This window comes from Talaromyces stipitatus, genomic scaffold (genome assembly GCF_000003125.1).
Source record: "Talaromyces stipitatus ATCC 10500 scf_1105507295527 genomic scaffold, whole genome shotgun sequence".
In the NCBI taxonomy this organism is placed as follows: domain Eukaryota; kingdom Fungi; phylum Ascomycota; class Eurotiomycetes; order Eurotiales; family Trichocomaceae; genus Talaromyces; species Talaromyces stipitatus.
This window is the reverse complement of record NW_002990114.1, coordinates 2,378,164-2,397,363: the sequence shown is the minus strand read 5'-3', so window position 1 is coordinate 2,397,363 and position 19,200 is coordinate 2,378,164. Positions and strand designations below refer to the sequence as shown.

The 19,200-nt window shown below is 47.2% G+C and overlaps 10 protein-coding genes across 10 annotated transcripts; 5 read left to right on the top strand and 5 right to left on the bottom strand.

The window, feature by feature from the left end:
• Positions 1-64: 64 nt before the first annotated feature.
• Positions 65-3,199, top strand: TSTA_089300 (3'-5' exonuclease/helicase (Wrn), putative; the record flags this gene model as incomplete). Its single annotated transcript, XM_002478612.1, has 2 exons — positions 65-2,888; positions 2,937-3,199. 2 exons carry the CDS (start codon positions 65-67, stop codon positions 3,197-3,199), a joined length of 3,087 nt encoding a protein of 1,028 aa, XP_002478657.1.
• A 355-nt stretch (positions 3,200-3,554) lies between these two features.
• On the bottom strand, positions 3,555-4,717 carry TSTA_089290 (peroxisome biosynthesis protein (Peroxin-10), putative; the record flags this gene model as incomplete). The annotated part of the gene is made up of 2 exons (XM_002478611.1): positions 3,555-3,617; positions 3,650-4,717. 2 exons carry the CDS (start codon positions 4,715-4,717, stop codon positions 3,555-3,557), a joined length of 1,131 nt encoding a protein of 376 aa, XP_002478656.1.
• Positions 4,718-5,211: 494 nt separating this feature from the next.
• On the top strand, positions 5,212-6,662 carry TSTA_089280 (protein-ER retention protein (Erd1), putative; the record flags this gene model as incomplete). Its single annotated transcript, XM_002478610.1, has 5 exons — positions 5,212-5,305; positions 5,369-5,418; positions 5,472-6,154; positions 6,210-6,535; positions 6,589-6,662. The coding sequence occupies 5 exons, from the start codon at positions 5,212-5,214 to the stop codon at positions 6,660-6,662; spliced, it is 1,227 nt and encodes a 408-aa protein (XP_002478655.1).
• Positions 6,663-7,114: 452 nt separating this feature from the next.
• On the bottom strand, positions 7,115-8,080 carry TSTA_089270 (uncharacterized protein; the record flags this gene model as incomplete). Its single annotated transcript, XM_002478609.1, has 2 exons — positions 7,115-7,964; positions 8,028-8,080. 2 exons carry the CDS (start codon positions 8,078-8,080, stop codon positions 7,115-7,117), a joined length of 903 nt encoding a protein of 300 aa, XP_002478654.1.
• A 712-nt stretch (positions 8,081-8,792) lies between these two features.
• Positions 8,793-9,837, bottom strand: TSTA_089260 (uncharacterized protein; the record flags this gene model as incomplete). Its single annotated transcript, XM_002478608.1, has 4 exons — positions 8,793-8,932; positions 8,990-9,232; positions 9,290-9,693; positions 9,740-9,837. 4 exons carry the CDS (start codon positions 9,835-9,837, stop codon positions 8,793-8,795), a joined length of 885 nt encoding a protein of 294 aa, XP_002478653.1.
• A 205-nt stretch (positions 9,838-10,042) lies between these two features.
• On the top strand, positions 10,043-10,746 carry TSTA_089250 (protein required for cell viability Rrp17, putative; the record flags this gene model as incomplete). Its single annotated transcript, XM_002478607.1, has 2 exons — positions 10,043-10,222; positions 10,285-10,746. The coding sequence occupies 2 exons, from the start codon at positions 10,043-10,045 to the stop codon at positions 10,744-10,746; spliced, it is 642 nt and encodes a 213-aa protein (XP_002478652.1).
• A 348-nt stretch (positions 10,747-11,094) lies between these two features.
• TSTA_089240 (tropomyosin, putative) lies at positions 11,095-11,616 on the bottom strand (the record flags this gene model as incomplete). Its single annotated transcript, XM_002478606.1, has 2 exons — positions 11,095-11,257; positions 11,315-11,616. The coding sequence occupies 2 exons, from the start codon at positions 11,614-11,616 to the stop codon at positions 11,095-11,097; spliced, it is 465 nt and encodes a 154-aa protein (XP_002478651.1).
• A 569-nt stretch (positions 11,617-12,185) lies between these two features.
• TSTA_089230 (uncharacterized protein) lies at positions 12,186-13,591 on the top strand (the record flags this gene model as incomplete). The annotated part of the gene is made up of 3 exons (XM_002478605.1): positions 12,186-12,426; positions 12,484-12,720; positions 12,783-13,591. The coding sequence occupies 3 exons, from the start codon at positions 12,186-12,188 to the stop codon at positions 13,589-13,591; spliced, it is 1,287 nt and encodes a 428-aa protein (XP_002478650.1).
• Positions 13,592-14,211: 620 nt separating this feature from the next.
• On the top strand, positions 14,212-15,946 carry TSTA_089220 (cyclopropane-fatty-acyl-phospholipid synthase, putative; the record flags this gene model as incomplete). Its single annotated transcript, XM_002478604.1, has 4 exons — positions 14,212-14,316; positions 14,383-14,869; positions 14,923-15,674; positions 15,737-15,946. The coding sequence occupies 4 exons, from the start codon at positions 14,212-14,214 to the stop codon at positions 15,944-15,946; spliced, it is 1,554 nt and encodes a 517-aa protein (XP_002478649.1).
• A 594-nt stretch (positions 15,947-16,540) lies between these two features.
• Positions 16,541-18,780, bottom strand: TSTA_089210 (copper amine oxidase; the record flags this gene model as incomplete). The annotated part of the gene is made up of 4 exons (XM_002478603.1): positions 16,541-16,767; positions 16,838-17,746; positions 17,801-18,380; positions 18,439-18,780. 4 exons carry the CDS (start codon positions 18,778-18,780, stop codon positions 16,541-16,543), a joined length of 2,058 nt encoding a protein of 685 aa, XP_002478648.1.
• Positions 18,781-19,200: the final 420 nt, after the last annotated feature.

Genomic DNA, 19,200 nt, shown 5'->3' with positions numbered 1-19,200 from the left:
ACCTGATTCCAAATATACTGTTGTACCTTGCTACTATTTTTACTGACAAGGATGGTTCTTTCCAATGCGCCTCAGCGTCAAACCCGTAGCAGTTTGGCCATCCAATGGCGCTGCTTACCTGCGGAGACCTCGCAACTACCCCGATAGCATCAACGTGCGCGACTCCTACGAACGACAATCGACTCAATCGTGCCGATTCTCCCAATCGAGTACTTGCCATGGCGAATATACCACCATATTCTCTCCAAATCGCTCTTGCAAATTCGACAAGTCGCTTAGAATAGGCGGTGGATTATGGCGATTTTCCACCTCCACACCTGAAAGAAGCGATGGCTTCGATGAGGATGAGGAGGTCGATTTTGCTGCCAGCACATCTGATATAAGCCGTATGGTTCGCCAAAGAGTGAACCCTATCAAGGAAGCCGAAGAACGGGCTCGAAAGAAGAGAGAGGAAGAACAGCTTTTGATGCGGCGGAGTGTAGAGTTATTTCAGCGGGCTGACGAGTATGCGGACGGGCTACGAAGCGCAGTCAATCTGGTTCAGAAAATCAAACAGCATGCGGGAGAACGAAGACGAGCTCATGAACAGTGGATGAGGCTCTACGAACAAGTGATTACGAGCAGTGCATCTTTGGTCAACGGTGAGAATCAGCTATTTGAGGAATACTTTATCCTCAAATATTCCAGGGCTGGTACTGTCGGCTCATTCATTGATATCAACGCTACGATACTCAAACATGCCCAAGCTGAAGTATCAAACAGCCGCCAAGCTCTTAGACGCATCGAGTTGGCGTCTCGAAGAATCGACCTGGAATTGCAATTAACACGGCTTGCAGACTCACTTGGCTCAGTAACCGAGAGGCTCTCTGATTACCATGTCACACCTATCGCCTCGGCAAGAAGAAACATGGAAAACATCCTCATGCCGCTTTCTAGATTCCACGTACTATATGCAAACCTACAGACCTTGGGACACAGATTGGTATCGGGAAAGGAGGCCATTTTGTCCCTACTCAGAGGTATAACTGTAAAAAACCCCATGAACAGATCCCGTCATACCAGGCTGCAGTGCAAAACATGGAATGGGACCGAAGCGCTTTTGCAAGCGGTTCATCAGTATCGAGCGGCGAAGCGTATATCGCGATGGCGTGGTCCCCTAGGGCGAAGTCACATTCTTACCATGGCCCAAAATTATAACAGAATCTCGGTTATAATGATGCTCGCACCTGATTTGGGAGTGAGCATAAGGCGTTTAAAGGCTGAACTCGCTACCCACGGTCCAGCATCGCTTTTGGCCCACTGGTATCTTCATCGATGGAAAGAAGGTGCTCCGCGTAGTGCCGATCTCGATATAGCCTGGAGACATCTCGACGTCTATCATTCCTTCGACTTACTTTACGTGTCTACTCGGCTTCTACGCAGTAAGGTCAGATGCCTCTCTGCGGTCATGGGTGAAAGCGGAAACTTCAACCCCACGTTTGTAGCATACTTGAAGGAATGGACTCAGAGGTTTGCGGTTATGAACGCTTCCATGTTACAAGACCTTGAGTTGATGAGTTATTACACCTGGCTAAGATTAGAAACCGAGGACAAGGTCAGAAGGCTAGGCGGGGTCCCTGATACCATTTCCCGAGACCTGTTTACCCCTAAAGATCCTCTCAGCGCTGACCTACACCGGTTTTTCCGTTATGTTTATGCTATCGGGGACGGTATACTTCAGTGCATGAACCTTGAATTGGCTCTTGATCGGTTCAGGCTTCTGAAAGGGCCCAAAACGTCTGATCTGATTAAGCTCCTTGAATTCTCGCCATATTCTAGAGGTTTGGTTGAAAATTTACCATCTATAGCCGAAAATGCAACCACAACAGGAGTATCTGCCGGAAGGCGGAAAACGGCACCTTTACGACAAACGAATGAACGAGTACCAGCAGCACGCTCACTAGCGAAATACTCAAGATCGTCTCTTGCGCTGGCCCTGACCAAGAAGGCTATAATATTGATGCGTACAAAAGCTACCGGATCGGGAATCATTTCATCTGCGACAGGGGCGAGTAAAATTGCTGCACCGCCTAGTCGAGGGCTTTGTACAGATCCCAGAGCTTTTGTAAACGATGACGGGCGACAGTGCGGGGTATCGAAACCAGATCTAGCGCTGATCAACAAGAATCGAAAAGTCCAAGCCGGATTATCGTCACCTGGTCGAGTGGAGGATAAAGAGGCGGCTGGTTCTTTGGTTTCGCATACAGAACATCCAGTTATAATGTTGTCTCATGGAACGCCAGATAATTTCGACGAACCTCCCGTTATTGATTCTGACGCATCCAAACCTCAATACTGGAGCTACACTCAGTACAGAGCGCCAAATGGGGAAAAGATCCCCGTTTATTATTGCAAGAATCTTGAACAAGCCGAACGCGCGGCAGCACTATTTTCTGCAAGCGAGGTTTTAGGCTTTGACATTGAATGGAGACCCCAAGCTCAAACCACATCGGGAATCAAGAGCAATGTATCTCTAATCCAAATCGCCAATGAGGAACGCATAGGACTGTTTCATATCGCGCTGTTCAGGGGCAATGAGATCCATGACTTGGTTCCGCCATCACTCCGACAACTACTCGAGTCTACCACTACCGTCAAAGTGGGCGTATCCATCAAAGCAGACTGTTCACGTGTCCGGCGGCATTTGGGTATCAATACCCGGAGTCTGTTCGAACTCAGCCATCTCTACAAACTAGTCAAGTACGGCACAACACAGCCGAAATTGGTTGATCGACGTACTGTCAACCTCGCTCAACAGGTTGAAGAGGTGTTAGGTTTACCCTTGAAAAAAGATGGTGATGTGCGGAAAAGCGATTGGACTAAACCTTTGGATTATGCTCAAGTTCAATGTAATCCTCCTTTCCACTTTATATTTTGGATTACTAACGTATCCGCAGACGCCGCATCGGACGCTTATGCATGTATATGTCTTCATCGAACACTAGAAGTGAAAAGAAAAGCATTAACGCCCATCCCTCCATTACCAGCTTTTGCTGAACTCAACCTCCCCATTCTTCTTGTTGAGGAAGATAAACCCGAGGTCGCAGAGCCAGAGGACGAAATAGTTGAACTTAGCGTGCGTACAGAAAAGTCATTGAAGTTGAAGGAGGAGGGAGAAAAAGAAAAGGCACTTGTCAAAGTCGTCAATGAGGGAAACTAGACGATTTCGATTGGTATCATTTGATTGCATATATGCATTTGAATGTTTCCATGGAAGTCTCCTTTCTCTATACTCCATAAAAGCACATCTTGTCTATGAACATATCACCACCCTGTTTTGCATTTCTCTTCTTGAAAGCGAAAAATTGCATTCGGCATTTGTCTAGCGATGCGATACTTTTACAGATATACCAATATTTCGTGTTCTTTTTTGGTCAAGTACGAGGTCATGTTCCAGGTTCAACACGATCATATATCCCTAATAATATCGTATGATTATAGTATATATACAGATAAGATTCCCACGCCGTAGAGCTCGACCCAAACGCCATTGCGTAGATCCTTGCAATGAATGTTTATACTCCAATACCAAATATTAACCCCGCACTGGCAAAATCTTCGCAGGAAGAACCTCCTGCCTACACAACGGACACTCAGGCTTCTCCCTTACCCAATCCCTAGCACAAATCCAACAAAACACATGTCCACAAGTAGTCACACTAGGATCCTTGAACGGCTCAAGGCACAACGTGCACTTCTGGTGTTGTCCTTCTGGTATCCATGAAATCGCCTGCGGGTTTTCGGAGAGATCGTACCGCGCCATTGTAGCGGTTAGAGTGGGGATAGATACTGGATTTTGGACGGAGAATAACGGTGCGCCTCCTTTTGACACTGTTGCTGTTGCTGTAGGTTTCTCGGTTTGGGAAAGTTGCTGTAGGGTTTTGCGGACGTGGACTATGCCTTGTATTGTCATTTGTAAGACTAAGAGGACACCGAGCACTTCATAGCCGACCCGCTGTTCGCTTTCGCCGATTTGTTTTGTGAAGACGTATCGAAGACCCCAGAGACGTTTCGACAGGTGATAATATGCACCTGTAAAGTAGAACGTGGCCAGACTCAAAGCATATACATGCGAAGGCGAAGTCAAGGAATCAAAATGCTCGAGTATATATTCCTGAATGCACAGCGGGTTGAATAATGATTGACTCTTCCTTTTTGTCGTCTTCGAACTCTCAGTTTGAAACAATGTACTTTTCAACGCTGCCCTTGCCTGCGCTCTGGCTATACTTCGCTCTAATCGTGCTCGAATCTTCGCCCGTATCGAAGGTAACGATCGCCCCAATACCCAGGGGATTATAATACTGCTAAAAATATACCCGGCCCTCCGCGCGATTGAAGGTAATTGTAACGTATCAGTCTCAAGCTGCACAACGTCGCAATATTCTTCCCCCAATGTCCGATTCCCGATCAACGTCGTGAGGGAGAAATAGAGGAGTTCCGTCAGGTTCTTGATTGTGTCAGCATTGCCGTGGGCGTATCGAGCTCCCTTGATGGAGCGTATAATTGATTGTGATTGGTTCGTTAGGGTTGAGATGATATAGGCGTCCTTTTCATGAGATCGTATAATGTCTGGGGAGGTTGCGAAGGGGTAGAAGTGTGATGTTGGAGCGGAGTTTGGGGTGGTGGATGGCGATGCGCCGGAGGGGATGTCGGAGCTATCTGATGCTTTGTCAGTCATTATTGCGGTGTATTAGTCGTATATTCGTAGACAACATCAGTAGATGTAGTCGCGAATAACAGACTGAAACCGCAATCTGATTTATCATTCAATAAGTAGGTCGTAACTAATGCATTGTTGTTCATCGTCGTTATAGTTCGTCTTCATTCCGGCCGAGGTCCTCCTCGGCATTGTCCACGTGACTACTCCGGGAGCTTGTTTCCCTTCTCGGCCACTTAATATCAAGTTGTCATGTGACTTTACCCTGTCGATCTTCCTCGAGTCGACACCAAACTCTGGAAAAGTCAATACCGACAATCCAACTTAACTGCGCAGCTGCAAGATCAATCGCTAACGCGCCGTCCTGTTATATGTCTACATTCACATCAATGCCTTTATCATGATTATATTGGCCTGACCGAGACGCTTGTCCTCCCCTATTCCTCGTCTCGATCAGCTCTACATCGACCATACCTTTAGGAGAGAGAACTCTCCCCTGTTTATTGTAGCCTACGATGGCCGATAACGGAGCCCAACCCCCAGATGAGCTAGATCGCTTTAGCAACTTCTTTCCCCTACCGTTTCGTGTCGCAATTCTTCTTGTGGCAGGTAAGCACGCGCCTCAAGTCAATGGGTTGTATCTAGCTAAATGATGTCGTTACACGACGCTAGGCTTTTGGGGATGGGGTATTAACCTCCACTACTTGTCACTGGCGAAAATAGTAAGTTGGACGGAGCCTCTTGGTTCAAGCGCATACTGATTCATGACCTGTAGGATGTTCCTGCTCTAATTCGATATCCCTCTCGATCTTCACCCCATCAATTAACACACCATCAATCGACATATCGCCTAGCGACGCTTCTCTCATTACCTCTAGGAGTCTTTCTACTTCTTTTCTGGATAATAACCCACGGCTCGTCAGAGAGGGTACAAGCATGGGAAATCATTCCCCAAAGCTACATCGTTCTATTCTTGGTCATTCTACTATTCCCCTTCCATCGTCTTTCACGAAACGGACGCAGTAGATTTTTCGCCTCTCTCCGACGGATCAGTGTAGGCGGGTTGGCCGAAGCGCAAGATGGGAAATTTGGAGATGTTCTTTTGGCGGATGCGCTGACGAGTTATTCCAAGGTTCTGGCGGAGATATATATCAATTATTGCATGTTTTTCTCCTCGAGTGAATCGAGCACAGGAAAACCGGATCGGATGTGCGGGGGAAGGATTGTAGTTCCCTTGCTCATTGCGATTCCGTATGCGATTCGTTTCAGGCAGTGTCTGATTGAATTCTTTCGTGTGCGACGAGGCGGGCATAAAAGTGACGGCTGGGGTGGACAGCATTTGGCCAACGCGCTCAAGTATGCTACGTCGTTTCCCGTGATTATATTCAGCAACTTGGAGCGGAATTATAGCCAAGAAACGACCCATGTTCTTAGTGAAGTCACTGTTTCGCGTCTATGGTGTGTCAATGCTCGTGCCAAGTCACATTGCCCATCAAATCTCACCGTTATTTAGGGCCCTATCATGTTTCATCAACTCCGCATACTCATTCTACTGGGACGTCACAAAAGATTGGGACCTCACCCTCCTCTCCTCAAACACCCGCACCTGGCGGCATCAGGACTACCCATTCGGCCTTCGGCCACGCCGCATTTTCCCCCGGGACGAAATGTACTACGGCGTTGTTGCCATTGATTTGATTCTGAGATTTACCTGGATGTCCCGCCTTTCACCTCACTTGGATAAAGTGAATAACTTTGAAAGTGGGATTTTCCTGCTTATGTTTTTAGAGATTGCTAGACGGTGGATGTGGATTTTCTTTCGAGTTGAGACTGAATGGGGTGAGTATTACCTTCCATACTATGTTGGGAAAGGTTTGTTAATGCTTTTCTAGTTCGGAGTAATCGCGGTCCTGCGCTGGATGATGTATTACTGAGCGATTTCAACGGGAAATTTGATGACGATTAAAAACAGGCGGTAATGTTTTATAGACATATTCCGGATGGTGTTCTGGCTTGTGTAGATTTTTTATACCCCATTCGCTGTAAATGATGAATAAAGGATAGACCTTTTTATACTTCCACCAACCCGAGATTAGGTATGTACGTATTTGCAATATTACATTTTCTGAACTATATAATTATGAAGATCTCTGACACAAAATGTACAATCCAACATCGAAGACACGAAAAACGCCAAATTTGCCCTAACACACCAGATGACATGTACCGTCATAAAGGGGGTAAAAAGCCGACTCAAATAGACGAAATGGAAACCAAGACATGAACGATAGGAAAGAAAGGGATCCGGATTATGTACGTATATAGGAGACGGATCGAAGACGAAGAAACAGTATTATGTAGATACATGCATGTCTCTTTCCTGTCTTTCAAATAGCAGGAGAAGAGTTCATTAAGTGATCACGGTCCGCTGGGGCGAGTATGGGGGGGATGGCTATCGAATAGATCCTCGAGATAAGCACTCGGCGCTCTACCCTGAGGAGGCGCATTCAGATTCAATGAACTCGTAGATGCACCCAGATGCGATGACCGGTTAAAGGGGGCATCAAAGCCGCGACTTGGAGGTGAAGTCGGTGTTCCCGGCGGGCTCCGTCCAAGATTGACCTGACTATGACTACCCATCGCAGTATTGCCAGCCGCATAATATCCAGCTGGTAAATACGTCGAAGTCCGATTGAGAGATTGATGACTTCCAGCGCCCGCCGTTGGCGAAAAGAACAGGCTGCTTTGCGTGGCAGGTGTCTTGGTTGATACGTGACTGTGTCGATCGGATCTTGAGAGTTTCTCCATATTCATCGATGTGCCACGAGTTCCGCGACGTGATGAACGACGACGACCACTGGCTCCGGAACGACGGTGGGATTTTCGTCTACTGCTTCGTCGTAGAACGGCGGCGCCCTTGGCGTCGGGTTTTGTTTGCTGGTAGGCAGCTCGTCGGACGGAGCGGTTGATTGACCATGCAACCATTGCGCGCCATACCAAGACTGATAATCCGATGAATCCTAGTGCGGCTCCGACGGCGATGAAGACGGTGCCTTCGGGTAGATTGGACTCTTGCATATACGGTGCATTGGAGGTTGGCGGTACGGTTGCGGTAGGGATGTTTGTGAGTGTGGTGGAACTTAATGGTGGGAGGCCTGTGCCTGTCGAGGTCGACGACGTCGTCGTCGCTGTATTTGTTCCTGTTGTTGTGGATGTTGACGATGTAGTCGAGGTTGAAGATGTCGAAGTGTCGGTGACTGTACTCAGTCTGGGAAGACCGGTGTCTGTGGCTCCATGGACTTGGATGAGTAATAGAAATGTCGCTACTAACACGAGGACAAGAGGAGATGGCTGAGAAGCCCCTCGATTGCGAAAAATATTCATTGTGATAGCGGATATGTATAGATAATGTTGGCGCAGAAGGGTCGATGGAATATTCCAGGAATGGAATGTTGATCGGTCAATTATCGCACGTCTCAGCACGATCAGAACGTCATTCCTGACGCCGTCTCTGTCCCACAGGCAGATCTGCTCAGGTCGCAAAAGAGAACCGTCGTGGTTAACCAAAATTGCGTCCGTTCAAACGCCCCAGGTAGTCTTCGGAGCGCCAACAAATGAAGCGGGCTAATAGCCGGCGACTGCGATAAAACGAAGGATGCCGAGAGAACGAAGAAAGAATGTCGTGAAAGGCAAGCGATGGGTACGTTTAACGAGTGAAAATGGATCAATTCAGTCTGGTCGATGTGAGAGGGGTGATGAGGCGCTTGTTTCTCTGTTTAGAGCTAAATCAAACCATCTTTCCTGCCAAGCCGCCCCTGGCGAAGAATCACGTGAATTCTGTATGTACGTAGTTCTGAACCATGTCTCAGAATATTATTTAACAAGCTATCAGGAAGCCTCATCGTAGTGATGGCCTAAGAGTTCCTCGAAACTCATAATCGCACGAAAATCTCTATTAACGACACCCATTACTCCAGAATAACAATACAATCAAGTCAATTCGTTGCGATCCCAATATACAAGACGGTATACAGTCAAATAACGAAAATGCTGAAAGAAAACAAGTCCATAGAAACCAAGTCGTCAACATGAGAATTTATTGCTGCTTTTTCTGCGAATTGGGCGAGGTGTCCTTTTCAAAAGCAGCATAAGGAACTTCAAGGCCAAGCAGCGCAGAGATGCCGACGTACAAGATCGTAACAAGGACGAATGCGACGACGAAGCCCATAAATATGCCTAAGTCATGGTATTAGCCGTGTCTCAATGGAAATAAATGTAAAGATGTAAAATTACCTGGGCTCAGGAATTGGTATTTCTGAAAGAGTGATCTGTCGTCAGATGTGTCATCCTTTCGAGCGGACTCTGCGAAGTCGCGTTTCAAATCTTGGTGAAGCAGCTCTTGGGCTTGGAGATCATCATTAGCGCTGTATGTGATCGATCCTGAGTCTTCATCTTCGTACTCCCGAGGTGAGGTGACGTAGATGAGCGTATATTTAGAGGATGGGATATGGTCGAGAACATCCGCGAGTAAGGCATCTGTACCAATTGGGGTCAGCTCCCATCCTCATTGAACATGAAATAAAGTAGAAATACCGTTCCGAGACAATTCTTGCAAGCGCGATCCGTGCAAAGACAGAGCAGGGAACGAAATGTCTATAACCCTAGGTCCACCTTCAAACTCAAGAGATGTGCCACTTGCTCCTCCATCTATCCTGGTTACTTGCGCACCGCATTCTTCTTCCAAGCCACTTCGAATCGAAGTTGGATCCAAACTACCCAGTACCTCTGTGACTGTTATATTGGAGCGAATCGCCTTGTCATTTCCCAACACCTTTTCTCGAAGTCGTGGTGTTCCCTTTGAATTCGAATAGTCGGCAGCATGAACGCCGGGCTGGGTCGCAATGATATAATAGTCTGACGGACAGGTCTTTAAGCTACTCCAGACATCGCTAAGTAGAGAAGTTGCGGATGCGATATTTGACGAAGAGGAAAGCAAGCTGTTGTTTGTTAGCACCAGTCTAGCAGGGAAGCGGCCATGCTTACTCTGAAGTGGAAAGAAGAATAAAAGGCGAAGTGTCTTTGAGAGCATCAGCAATACCAGCTCCAAGAGCTAGTAGTAACAGCTGTCTTGGATTCATCATTTTGATTATGTTGCGGTGTCTATGAACGGGGTTGAAGTCCTGACGTTCTTGAGCGGGCGGATTGAAGCTACGAACTGTAGGCCAGGCTTGGCATCGTGAGCTACGTATCCGTTCCGCAAGGATTTTCCGACAATCTATTTTATCGGTATCAAAATTCGAACGACTCTGCAATTGTCCTTTGGGACAGCTGATAGTATTCGGCACTATGGCACCTCAGGCAAAGCGAAGAAAAATTGACAGTGAAACTGAAGAAATCAATTTTGATCCCGCAGCCAGACATGAATTCTTGACGGGTTTTCACAAGCGCAAAGTGCAGAGAATCAAATTAGCACAAGAGCATGCAGAGAAAAGAGCGCGGGAGGAGAGAAGGGAGGAACGAAGAAAGGTACATAAATTTTGAAATGTACTCGACTCTTTGACTTTGGCTGATATCTATCTGCGCTGTAGATCCGCGAACAACGAGCAGCAGAAATCGAACAAGCCCTCAATGAATCTCGAAAAATGCTACAACAGATCCGAGACGATGCTGAATCTCAAGAAAGTGACAACTCTGACTCCGAAGAAGAAGAATGGCAAGGGTTCGTGGAACCTGCTCCGGTAGACTACGAAGAAGAATACATCGACGAAGACAAATACACTACCGTTACGGTTGAAGAAATGGGACTCTCGAAGGATGCGCTTCACAAGAAAGATACACCGTCTAGTGATGTTGAAGAGATAACACATAAAGAAAAGAAGGAGGAAGTTCCACAAAAACCCAAGGCGACAAAGAAATTTGGATCAAAATCAGGTGTCACCAAGAAAAAGAAGAAACAGTTTCGTTACGAGTCGAAAGAGGAACGCAAGGTTACAAGAAGAAAAGAGCGAATCGGCAGTCGAAAGAAAGCGAGTTCTAGACGGGAGCGCTGATAAATTCAGCTTCATAGATATTTACCACGGAAGGAACTCGTCTTGGTTGTATGGAAACTTTGATTAGAATATCCTTTATTTACCAGATAATACACCGCGGAAGGATGACACACGGAGGTAAACGAAGCTGAAAGAAGAACAACCAGGACAGACAACACGCCTCAAATCAAAGAAATCACTTCCAACATAGTGGTACACTGTTCCATCGACCGAAGACCCAGAACGAGTCTGCGGGGAAGAAAGAGAATCACGCCGTCGGGAAACAGGCTGTCAACAGTCTGAAGCGGGTAACAGGGGGGGAACACTGTTGTATTGATGATGATGATGGTGATGGTTATAGGTCGTTATTTAAACATTGCTGATTGAAACCTCCAACTCGTGCAATTCCTTCTGGAGATCGGTGTATTTCTTAGCCATCTCCTCGTACTTGGCTTCCCACTGGCTGTTGGAGACTTCCAAAGCTTGAACCTTTCGCTCGTAGTGGCCAGCCTTGACATCAGTCTGGCGGAGTCTGTTCCATGTTAGTTAGATCTCCTTTATTCTTTAATTTCTCGAATTGAAGACACACTTTTCATTGGTCTCACGCAGGTTCTTGTCGGCTTCTTCGGCCTCCTCCTCGAGTAGCTGGAGACGTCTCTGCAAGGCCTCGTTCTGAGTATCGTGCTGGGCGCTGACATCGGCCTTGTCCTTGTACTCCTTCATGTTCCCTTCTATCTTCTCAATTTCTGCCTCGAGGAGTTGGTTGCGGTGCGTCAAGGAGGTGATTTCTTGCTCCTTGGCCAAGTTCTCCTGTTCCAAAGCTTTGATCTTGGCCTTCAGCTCCTCGACCTGCGATTGAGCCTCATCCGCCTCGAGACGGAGAGCGTTCATTCTCTGTAAACGACATGATTAGTATGTTGTAGACACTCCAACTTTGTTGCTCTCGGAGAATTCGTTATTCTGCTGATGCTGCTGTTGACCAACAATAATAATATGAGCTACCCCGCTAGGGGGTGACCGTAGGGGAGGGGTTTTGTATACACACCTCTCTGATCTTGTCCATCTTGAATAGTGGTTGACTTGACGAGTATGAAAATAATGTTCTTGAAAATAATCAGGTAGTTCGCTCAGCGAAATTCAGCACAGTATGAAATTAGAAGAAGAAGTGAGTTGGAAGGCAGTCGAATTGCTGAGTTGTTTTCCCAGCTGGAGTCGGTGCTAAGCCTACTTAAGGAGTCTCCTTCCCGCTCCTGTGTTTGGATGCCTTGGTGCCTTCTTTTCGTGCTTAAGGGGCTGGCCACAGCCTGATCGGGTTAGACCAGTCGGGGAGTGGGTGGTGACTCAGGGAAGGTGCGACCCGTCTCCACGGGCAACCGCCAAATCAACAAAAGTACCGTCATTGCCGCCTTCATCTATCAAATATCTCGACTCATGGTTTAAACAACTCTCCATCAACAAGTATGCTCGCGCGACGAGACCAAGAGAATCTGGTGCACTCGCACCAGGTGACTGCGGCATCCAAACCCTTGAATCAAAGCGTTCGACAGCTACAACCAAAGACTCCTGGCAATAAAGCCCCGAAAACTCCATTCAAGGTCCCGCTACACGATGAAAACGAACCACTACCATTTGGAAAGAATACCGTGAAAGGTAATGGAGGACTGAGGAAAGTTGGAAATGACGCCTTCGTCACGCCGTTGGGTAGGTCATTCATTTCTGTGACTCTCCATATGTTTTAGAAGTGCTAATGCTGTGTAGGTCCTCGAAATCGCGCCCCTCTCGGAGCCAAAACGACAAACGCCAAGGCAGCGACATTCAAGACTCCCGGTCGGCAGTCCGACTCCTTGAAGACACAGAAAACCAAACACAGAGGTTCCAGTACCAAGAAGCCAAAGAAGGCGGAAATCGAAGTTCATCAAGCTCAACCACAAGTTGTCGATGCGTCCGACGTCGATGATGTTCCTGATGTTGAGTATGCGCCACCCAAACCGAAAGGTAAATTGCACCCTGACCCTACAGACTATTTGCTGTCTCGTGTACTGATGTCACGCAAACAGACTTACCTGATCCTCCGGAAGATATTACCTACGACACCACGTATCCCCAATTCAGAGGACGCAATATGACTCGGGGCTGGGGGGAGATCTACTTGCGAGAGGAAATCGGCGAAGATGGCCTTACTGCTCGTCAACGCAAATTCCAGGAGGCGTCACTTGCTTCCGAGAGGAAGTTGGACGAGATGATTCAGAATGAAGTTGACGCTATCAACTTGCAGGATCTTCTCCTAATTGACGAGCCTGAATTGCGCCGCGGAACTGGTTTCACTGAGGCACAGAAAAAGGAACAACCTCAGAGTTCAACGGCCGTGTTACCAACACGGGCAAGTACTCTGAAAGCACGCAATGCTGCGGCTGCTCTTTCCAGACCGGGATCCTCTGCGACGGTTCGCAGCGACAGTACCAGGTCTTCTTCGGCAACGGCCAAAACCAGCAGTTTGTCATCATTTCTTCCAGCGAAGAAAAAGACTCTTACTCCCAAGACCAATGGGTCAAACACTCGACATGCTATTGCTACGGCCAGCTCGCGTACCTCTGTAGGCTACTCCAGAGGCAGATCAGTGGCGTCTGCCCTTTCGAACAAGCCCACCGTCAGTGGGAAGATACCGGCTAAGCCGAAAGCCGTCATCAGCCCGGAAACATACGTGCAACTCTATGGAGCCCCTCCGTTTGGAAGTGAGATGTGGGATCGTTGCAAAGCAGCAGATTGCCTGCCGGAGGATGAGGTTGTCCCTGGCCGCGATGAAGATTTCGGTCTTCCCCTTTTCGAAGAGGACGAAGAGACACGAAACTTCCAACTCACTTTGTAATTTTTATGGCATTCAAGGATGGAAATAGCGGGGTTCAGAACTAGGCGACAAGATGGCGTATGAAGGGCTATTTTTACTTGAGACTTTTTACCATTGACAGAGTAGATTAACTTGTCGGATTATTGAGTATGAATCGGCGTTATCGGGTATCTGTCCATTTGAGCATTGGTCTACTACTGGTTTATGGAACTTTTTTTTTATGTACAAATATCTTAGTGTGAATCAGAAATTGGGCTGAGATCATGCAATTCATATCTCCTCTCCAAGGTCACTATTTAGTGAATATTACGACTGGTGTCTAGTCCTTGAGTAAACGTGTAATCGTACTACATCCTGCGAGGAAATTTAACGTCAATACTTGGTCAAATAAATGAACTACTTTGTTACGTGTACACTATGCCAGGCAACATCTTTTATCTTGCGGTGTAAATTGCTGGAACGAAGCCCCTGGTACCAGCCATTGTCTAAGCTTAGAAGTGGGCACGAGCTCGGGCTGCTTGGCGACCAATGGGTCACCCTAGCCGACTATTGCTCTCACACCCATCCCGCACTTTTTTGCCAAAACATCACACACGGTCTCACCAGTCAACAGGAACAAGCACTCAATTGACTGTGATACAATGGCAAGAACACATTCAGAGTCCACCGAGGACTTTGAGTTCATCGAGACTCCTCCAGCTCCCGCATCTCCTGCCCCTGAGGACTGCGGAGTGAGAACAACTTCGGTACGGGATCCTGAAAGTTTGAACGTGGCCTTGTTGCTCTCCAACTAACTCCAATTGCAATCACAGTATCCTGCCATTAAAAATGCCCCCCTTCCAGCAGACTCTGCAGGTAGTGACAGCTTCTCCAATGTCCTCTTGATCATCCTCTTGATCGGTGTCCCGTTCTACGTTGCTCGCCAGTTCCACGGTGGCTTCTACACCACTATTTTCTTCGCCATTTTCACAACAATTCCTATTTTGATGGTCTTCTGGACTGTTGCTTCTGCAGCTTCTCCCCGCAAGAATGAAAAGGCTAAATACCCTGGTCGTCCCGTCGAGCACTACTTGCAATTCCACAGCGAGCATGACCGCATCAAGTACCACGGCAAGAGCAAGATCCCCATGACAACTTTCTTCGAGAAGTACTTCGATGGAGACGTTGACTTTAAGGGTGATGCTTTGGATATCCTTGAATATAGACACGACTGGGCAAGCTTCCGCTTCACCTGGCAATTGTACAAGCATTTCTTGACTGGCTTCCTCCCGGAGATGCTTATTCATTCCCGCTCTCAAGGTGAGTAAGCTATTGTTCCGGGAATATGATTCAGAACTAACGATACGTAATAGATGAGGAACAGGTTCGTGACCACTACGACCGCGGTGACGACTTCTACGCTTGGTTCTTGGGTCCTCGTATGATCTACACTTCCGGTGTTATCAGCGACATTAACAAGGAAGAGACGCTTGAGGAGCTCCAAGATAACAAACTGGCTGTTGTCTGCGAGAAGATTGGTCTTCAGCCCGGCGACACTGTTCTTGACCTCGGTTGTGGTTGGGGTACATTGGCTAAATACGCTTCTGTTCACTATGGTGCTCACGTTACGGGTATTACCCTCGGCCGCAACCAAACCAAATGGGGAAACAATGGTCTTCGCAAAGCTGGTATTGAAGAATCTCAGAGCCGAATTCTGTGCATGGACTACCGTGATGCTCCCTCGATCACTGGTGGCTACAAGAGAATTACCTGTTTGGAGATGGCCGAGCACGTCGGTGTCCGTCATTTCAGCTCTTTCCTCTCTCAGGTCTACGATATGCTTGACGATGATGGTGTCTTCTTCCTCCAGATTGCTGGTCTCCGTAAATCGTGGCAGTACGAGGATCTCATTTGGGGTTTGTTCATGAACAAGTACATCTTCCCTGGTGCCGACGCTTCTACTCCTCTTGGTTTCGTTGTGGACTCTCTCGAAGGTTCCGGCTTTGAAATAAAAAGCATTGACACCATTGGCGTTCATTATTCTGCTACTTTGTGGCGTTGGTACCGCAACTGGATGGCCAACCGTGAGAAGGTTGAGGCCAAGTATGGCAAGAGATGGTTCAGGGTAAGCTTTCTATCAGATAACGTTCCCTCTGCAAAAATCTTACTAACGATTTATATAACCAGATCTGGGAATACTTCTTGGCTTCCTCTACCATCACCTCCCGCCAAGGTGGAGCTACTTGCTGGCAAATCACTCTTGTCAAGAACATCAACTCTACTCACCGTGTGGAGGGTATCCCCTCTCAGTACGGCCTTGCAGGAGCTCGCCAGGCTGCCATTGACCGTGTCGGCCATGGCAAGGTACCCAGCGCTCACATTTCTGCTAAGCAGTAGATGTAAAGTCAACTTGAAACAGTCTCGTGCATTCGCACACGGACTAATATACTAGGCCTGACGCTTGATGGTCTTATATCTACTTATCTGTCTGTTTATTTACGAACGTCTACGTGAGTCGACGAATATATTCGTTAACGAACCTCTCCTGTTCCATGTTTTTAGGAATGAAAGACATGACCCCCAAAAAATCCAGATGTCAACTTTGTATGTTTTACGCTTTCTATACATAGATACTTTGTTTCTATTGAGGCTTTTGTGTTTTGTAATGAACTCAGAAGGTGCAAGTCGGAAATTTGTATCCTGGTGTTGGGCAAGGGGAACGATGGGTGATGTTTATCTTTTATTTCGTTTTTAATTCTAACTTGACAGAAATAATGACATAGATTTCTTATTTTGTCACTACGCATAAGCAGGTATTGCTATCGAAGCCGGCAGGACATCTATATTTATATCAAGACCCTCGAGACAAAAGGATTCATGTTATCTGTACATTGGAGTACATTGGAAGTACTCAAAATCGCAACGATACATACGCCCAAATCAACATTCCGCCTATCATCTAGTCAAAATGGCCATGTAAAAGCATTTACTTTAATCAACCCTCTTGTACAACTTGGCCTTGTCCATGCTGGACCCAGCGCAGCATGAGGCAGGAGTATTCTGGTATAGAGTGGAATGGTTAAACGACTGTACGGAAGCGGGCACATCCAGAGCCGGGTTCTTGGTGAAAAAGCCATCTGGTTTGAGCATGACGCTCACTCTCTCAACGGGCATGACGGGGAAATCTTCGATACGGGGGTTGTGTGTGAGGCCGAATGCTAGTCACCATTGCGTTAGTTTTTGAATAATTGATATATTTCGAAGAAAAAAAAGGGGGGGATGGCTTACTATGCCACAAAACAAGATCCTCATTTTCCACAGTTTCATTTCTAGCAACCCACTTCTCAACACCCTCAGATTGTCGGCTCTGATTCGTAAACTCGCCAGCAGCATACAACTCCTCTTCCTGGAACTTCGTCACCCAGATGGGTTTCGTCGCAAACTCTGCACGGCGGTAATTGAATGATTTGGGACCCATGAGAAGCATTTGAGCGGGTGATGTTTGCAGTTTGTATGCAACTGGTTTGTAGGTTATAGGGTTGATAACGTTGTCGTTGCGGATCTTGAAGACTCGGTGACGGTCAACAGATGTGTTTGCTGTGCTGGATTTCTTCAAGATGGTCTCTTGTGCAACGTAGCCACATCCATGGGGGTTAAAGTCGTCTTCTGGTAAGGGGACACTATCTTCGTAGATGACGGTGTTCTTAAATCCGTCGATGGCAGGATCGATACGGTATGAGAACATGTGTTGATGGTTTGCAGCTACCACTCCAGGACCGACGTTTGTGCCCCATGGGACCGTCTGGCCGTTTTCATTGTCTAGAGGGGATGTGGACAGAATACCAGTGGCGCGGACCTCGAGCTCAATGCCGGCTGCTTGGTCGAAGATGTAGGCGAAGATGTATTCGTAGTTTGCCACAGTGCAGATCATCTGAACCACTAGTTGACGGTTGCGCACGACCGTGGCTGAGTTGGTCCGGTAGTTGGTATGCTTGTGTTGGAGGCCGTTGTCTTGTTCATGAAGGCAAATTACGTTCTCCAAGAAAACGGGTTCTCCTTTGCTGTCTGTTCGCCAGCCGTTGAAGTATTTGATGTGGCCTAGGCAGTCGCATCCCAGTGATAGCTGGTTGGCGGTTACACCGAAGCCAACATCACCCACATCGAAGGCTTGCTTGCGATGAAATGGTTTGCGGGGGTCTATAAGCTGTCAGCAATAGATTACAAGGTTTGAATACAGTGCGGTGTGCATACCTCCATATGGAACTGTCATTTCACAAAGAGACAGTCTGTAAAACAAGTTACGACCGTCATATGTAACGTTGTTGATAACCAAACCGTCACGGGTATTGAAGCCAACCCTGAATCGCCACTTTTGCCACGTGACAAGGTTACCGTCCACATTGAAGGAAGGTCCCTCTGGTTGCTGTACAATATATGGCTTCAAGTCTGTCCTCAGGGGTGTATCGAGTAGTTCGTGTGCATACTGGACAGTCTTGACCGGTTTCCATGGACCAGTAGCCGTGATCGAATGGTCGACACCTCCTGGAAGATAATCCATTCGGACCAATTCATGTGTGATACCATCAAATACAGGCGAGAATTTGACGGGGGTGGAGTAGTGGTTGTTCTGAGGATGGTCGACTTCTACTATATACATATAACATTGGAACAGACGACGGTCCTCTTTGGGGTCATCTGTGCCGTAGATCCAAGGGTCGTTGCATACTGTAACACCAGGAGGTAGTTGCAACTTTTCAATTTCTTTTTGAACCGCAGGGTGTGAGAGACAGAGGTGTTCAATATCTATCATCTCATCCACATCCACGGGGCCCTATAGCCGTAAAAGTTAGCCTCGTCGGTTATCCTCACGGAAAAGGAATACCACAAACCTGAACATGCTTGGGCATTTCCTTTGCATAAATCACAGTCTTAGTATCGGCATTAAGCAATGCCTTGTAGAAAACGCCAGTATCCAATCGATGGAAAAGAGTCTGTAGCACACGAGCTGGTTTGGGCGGTAATGTTTGGCCCAGTCTTTCGGCCTCGATATACGGGATGACATCCTTTTTGAGAGGCTCCTGTACATCTATACGCTTATATCGTAATTTGACGCCTGGAAAAGCAGCCTCCAAGATCTTGACGGCCAGTTGAATTTCCGTGGGGGTCAGAGGGTCGAATGGATGCAATTGGGGCAAACCCGCCTGTGATGCTGCCTGTGTAACGACCGACATGATGAAGATGTCCGCTTCAAAGTGAGAGATTACTATATATAACGATGTATATATACTCTGATATGAAGGAACAAGGGAAGAAAGCAACAAAAACGACGGGCGGATGGCGAAATATAAGATATAAGTATTCGGTGCCTGAGGCCAAGTAATTCCGATAATTATCGGATATACATGCTGTTTTAGGCATGAGTCGCGCCGCGTTGCTTATCTTATCGCCTATCTTCGCTTGAGGGCCTGGAGACTTCATCTCGTCTATCTCCTCTATCTAACCCATTGAGTTCTATGAATTGGTAATCCTTATCTGGTTAGTGTTCTCCATTATCCGGGGTCTAATATATTGTATCGATATCTATGGATTTAACCTGAATACGTATGTGGGAAAAGAAGCGGCATTGCTGGAATTGATAAGAGCGAAGATAG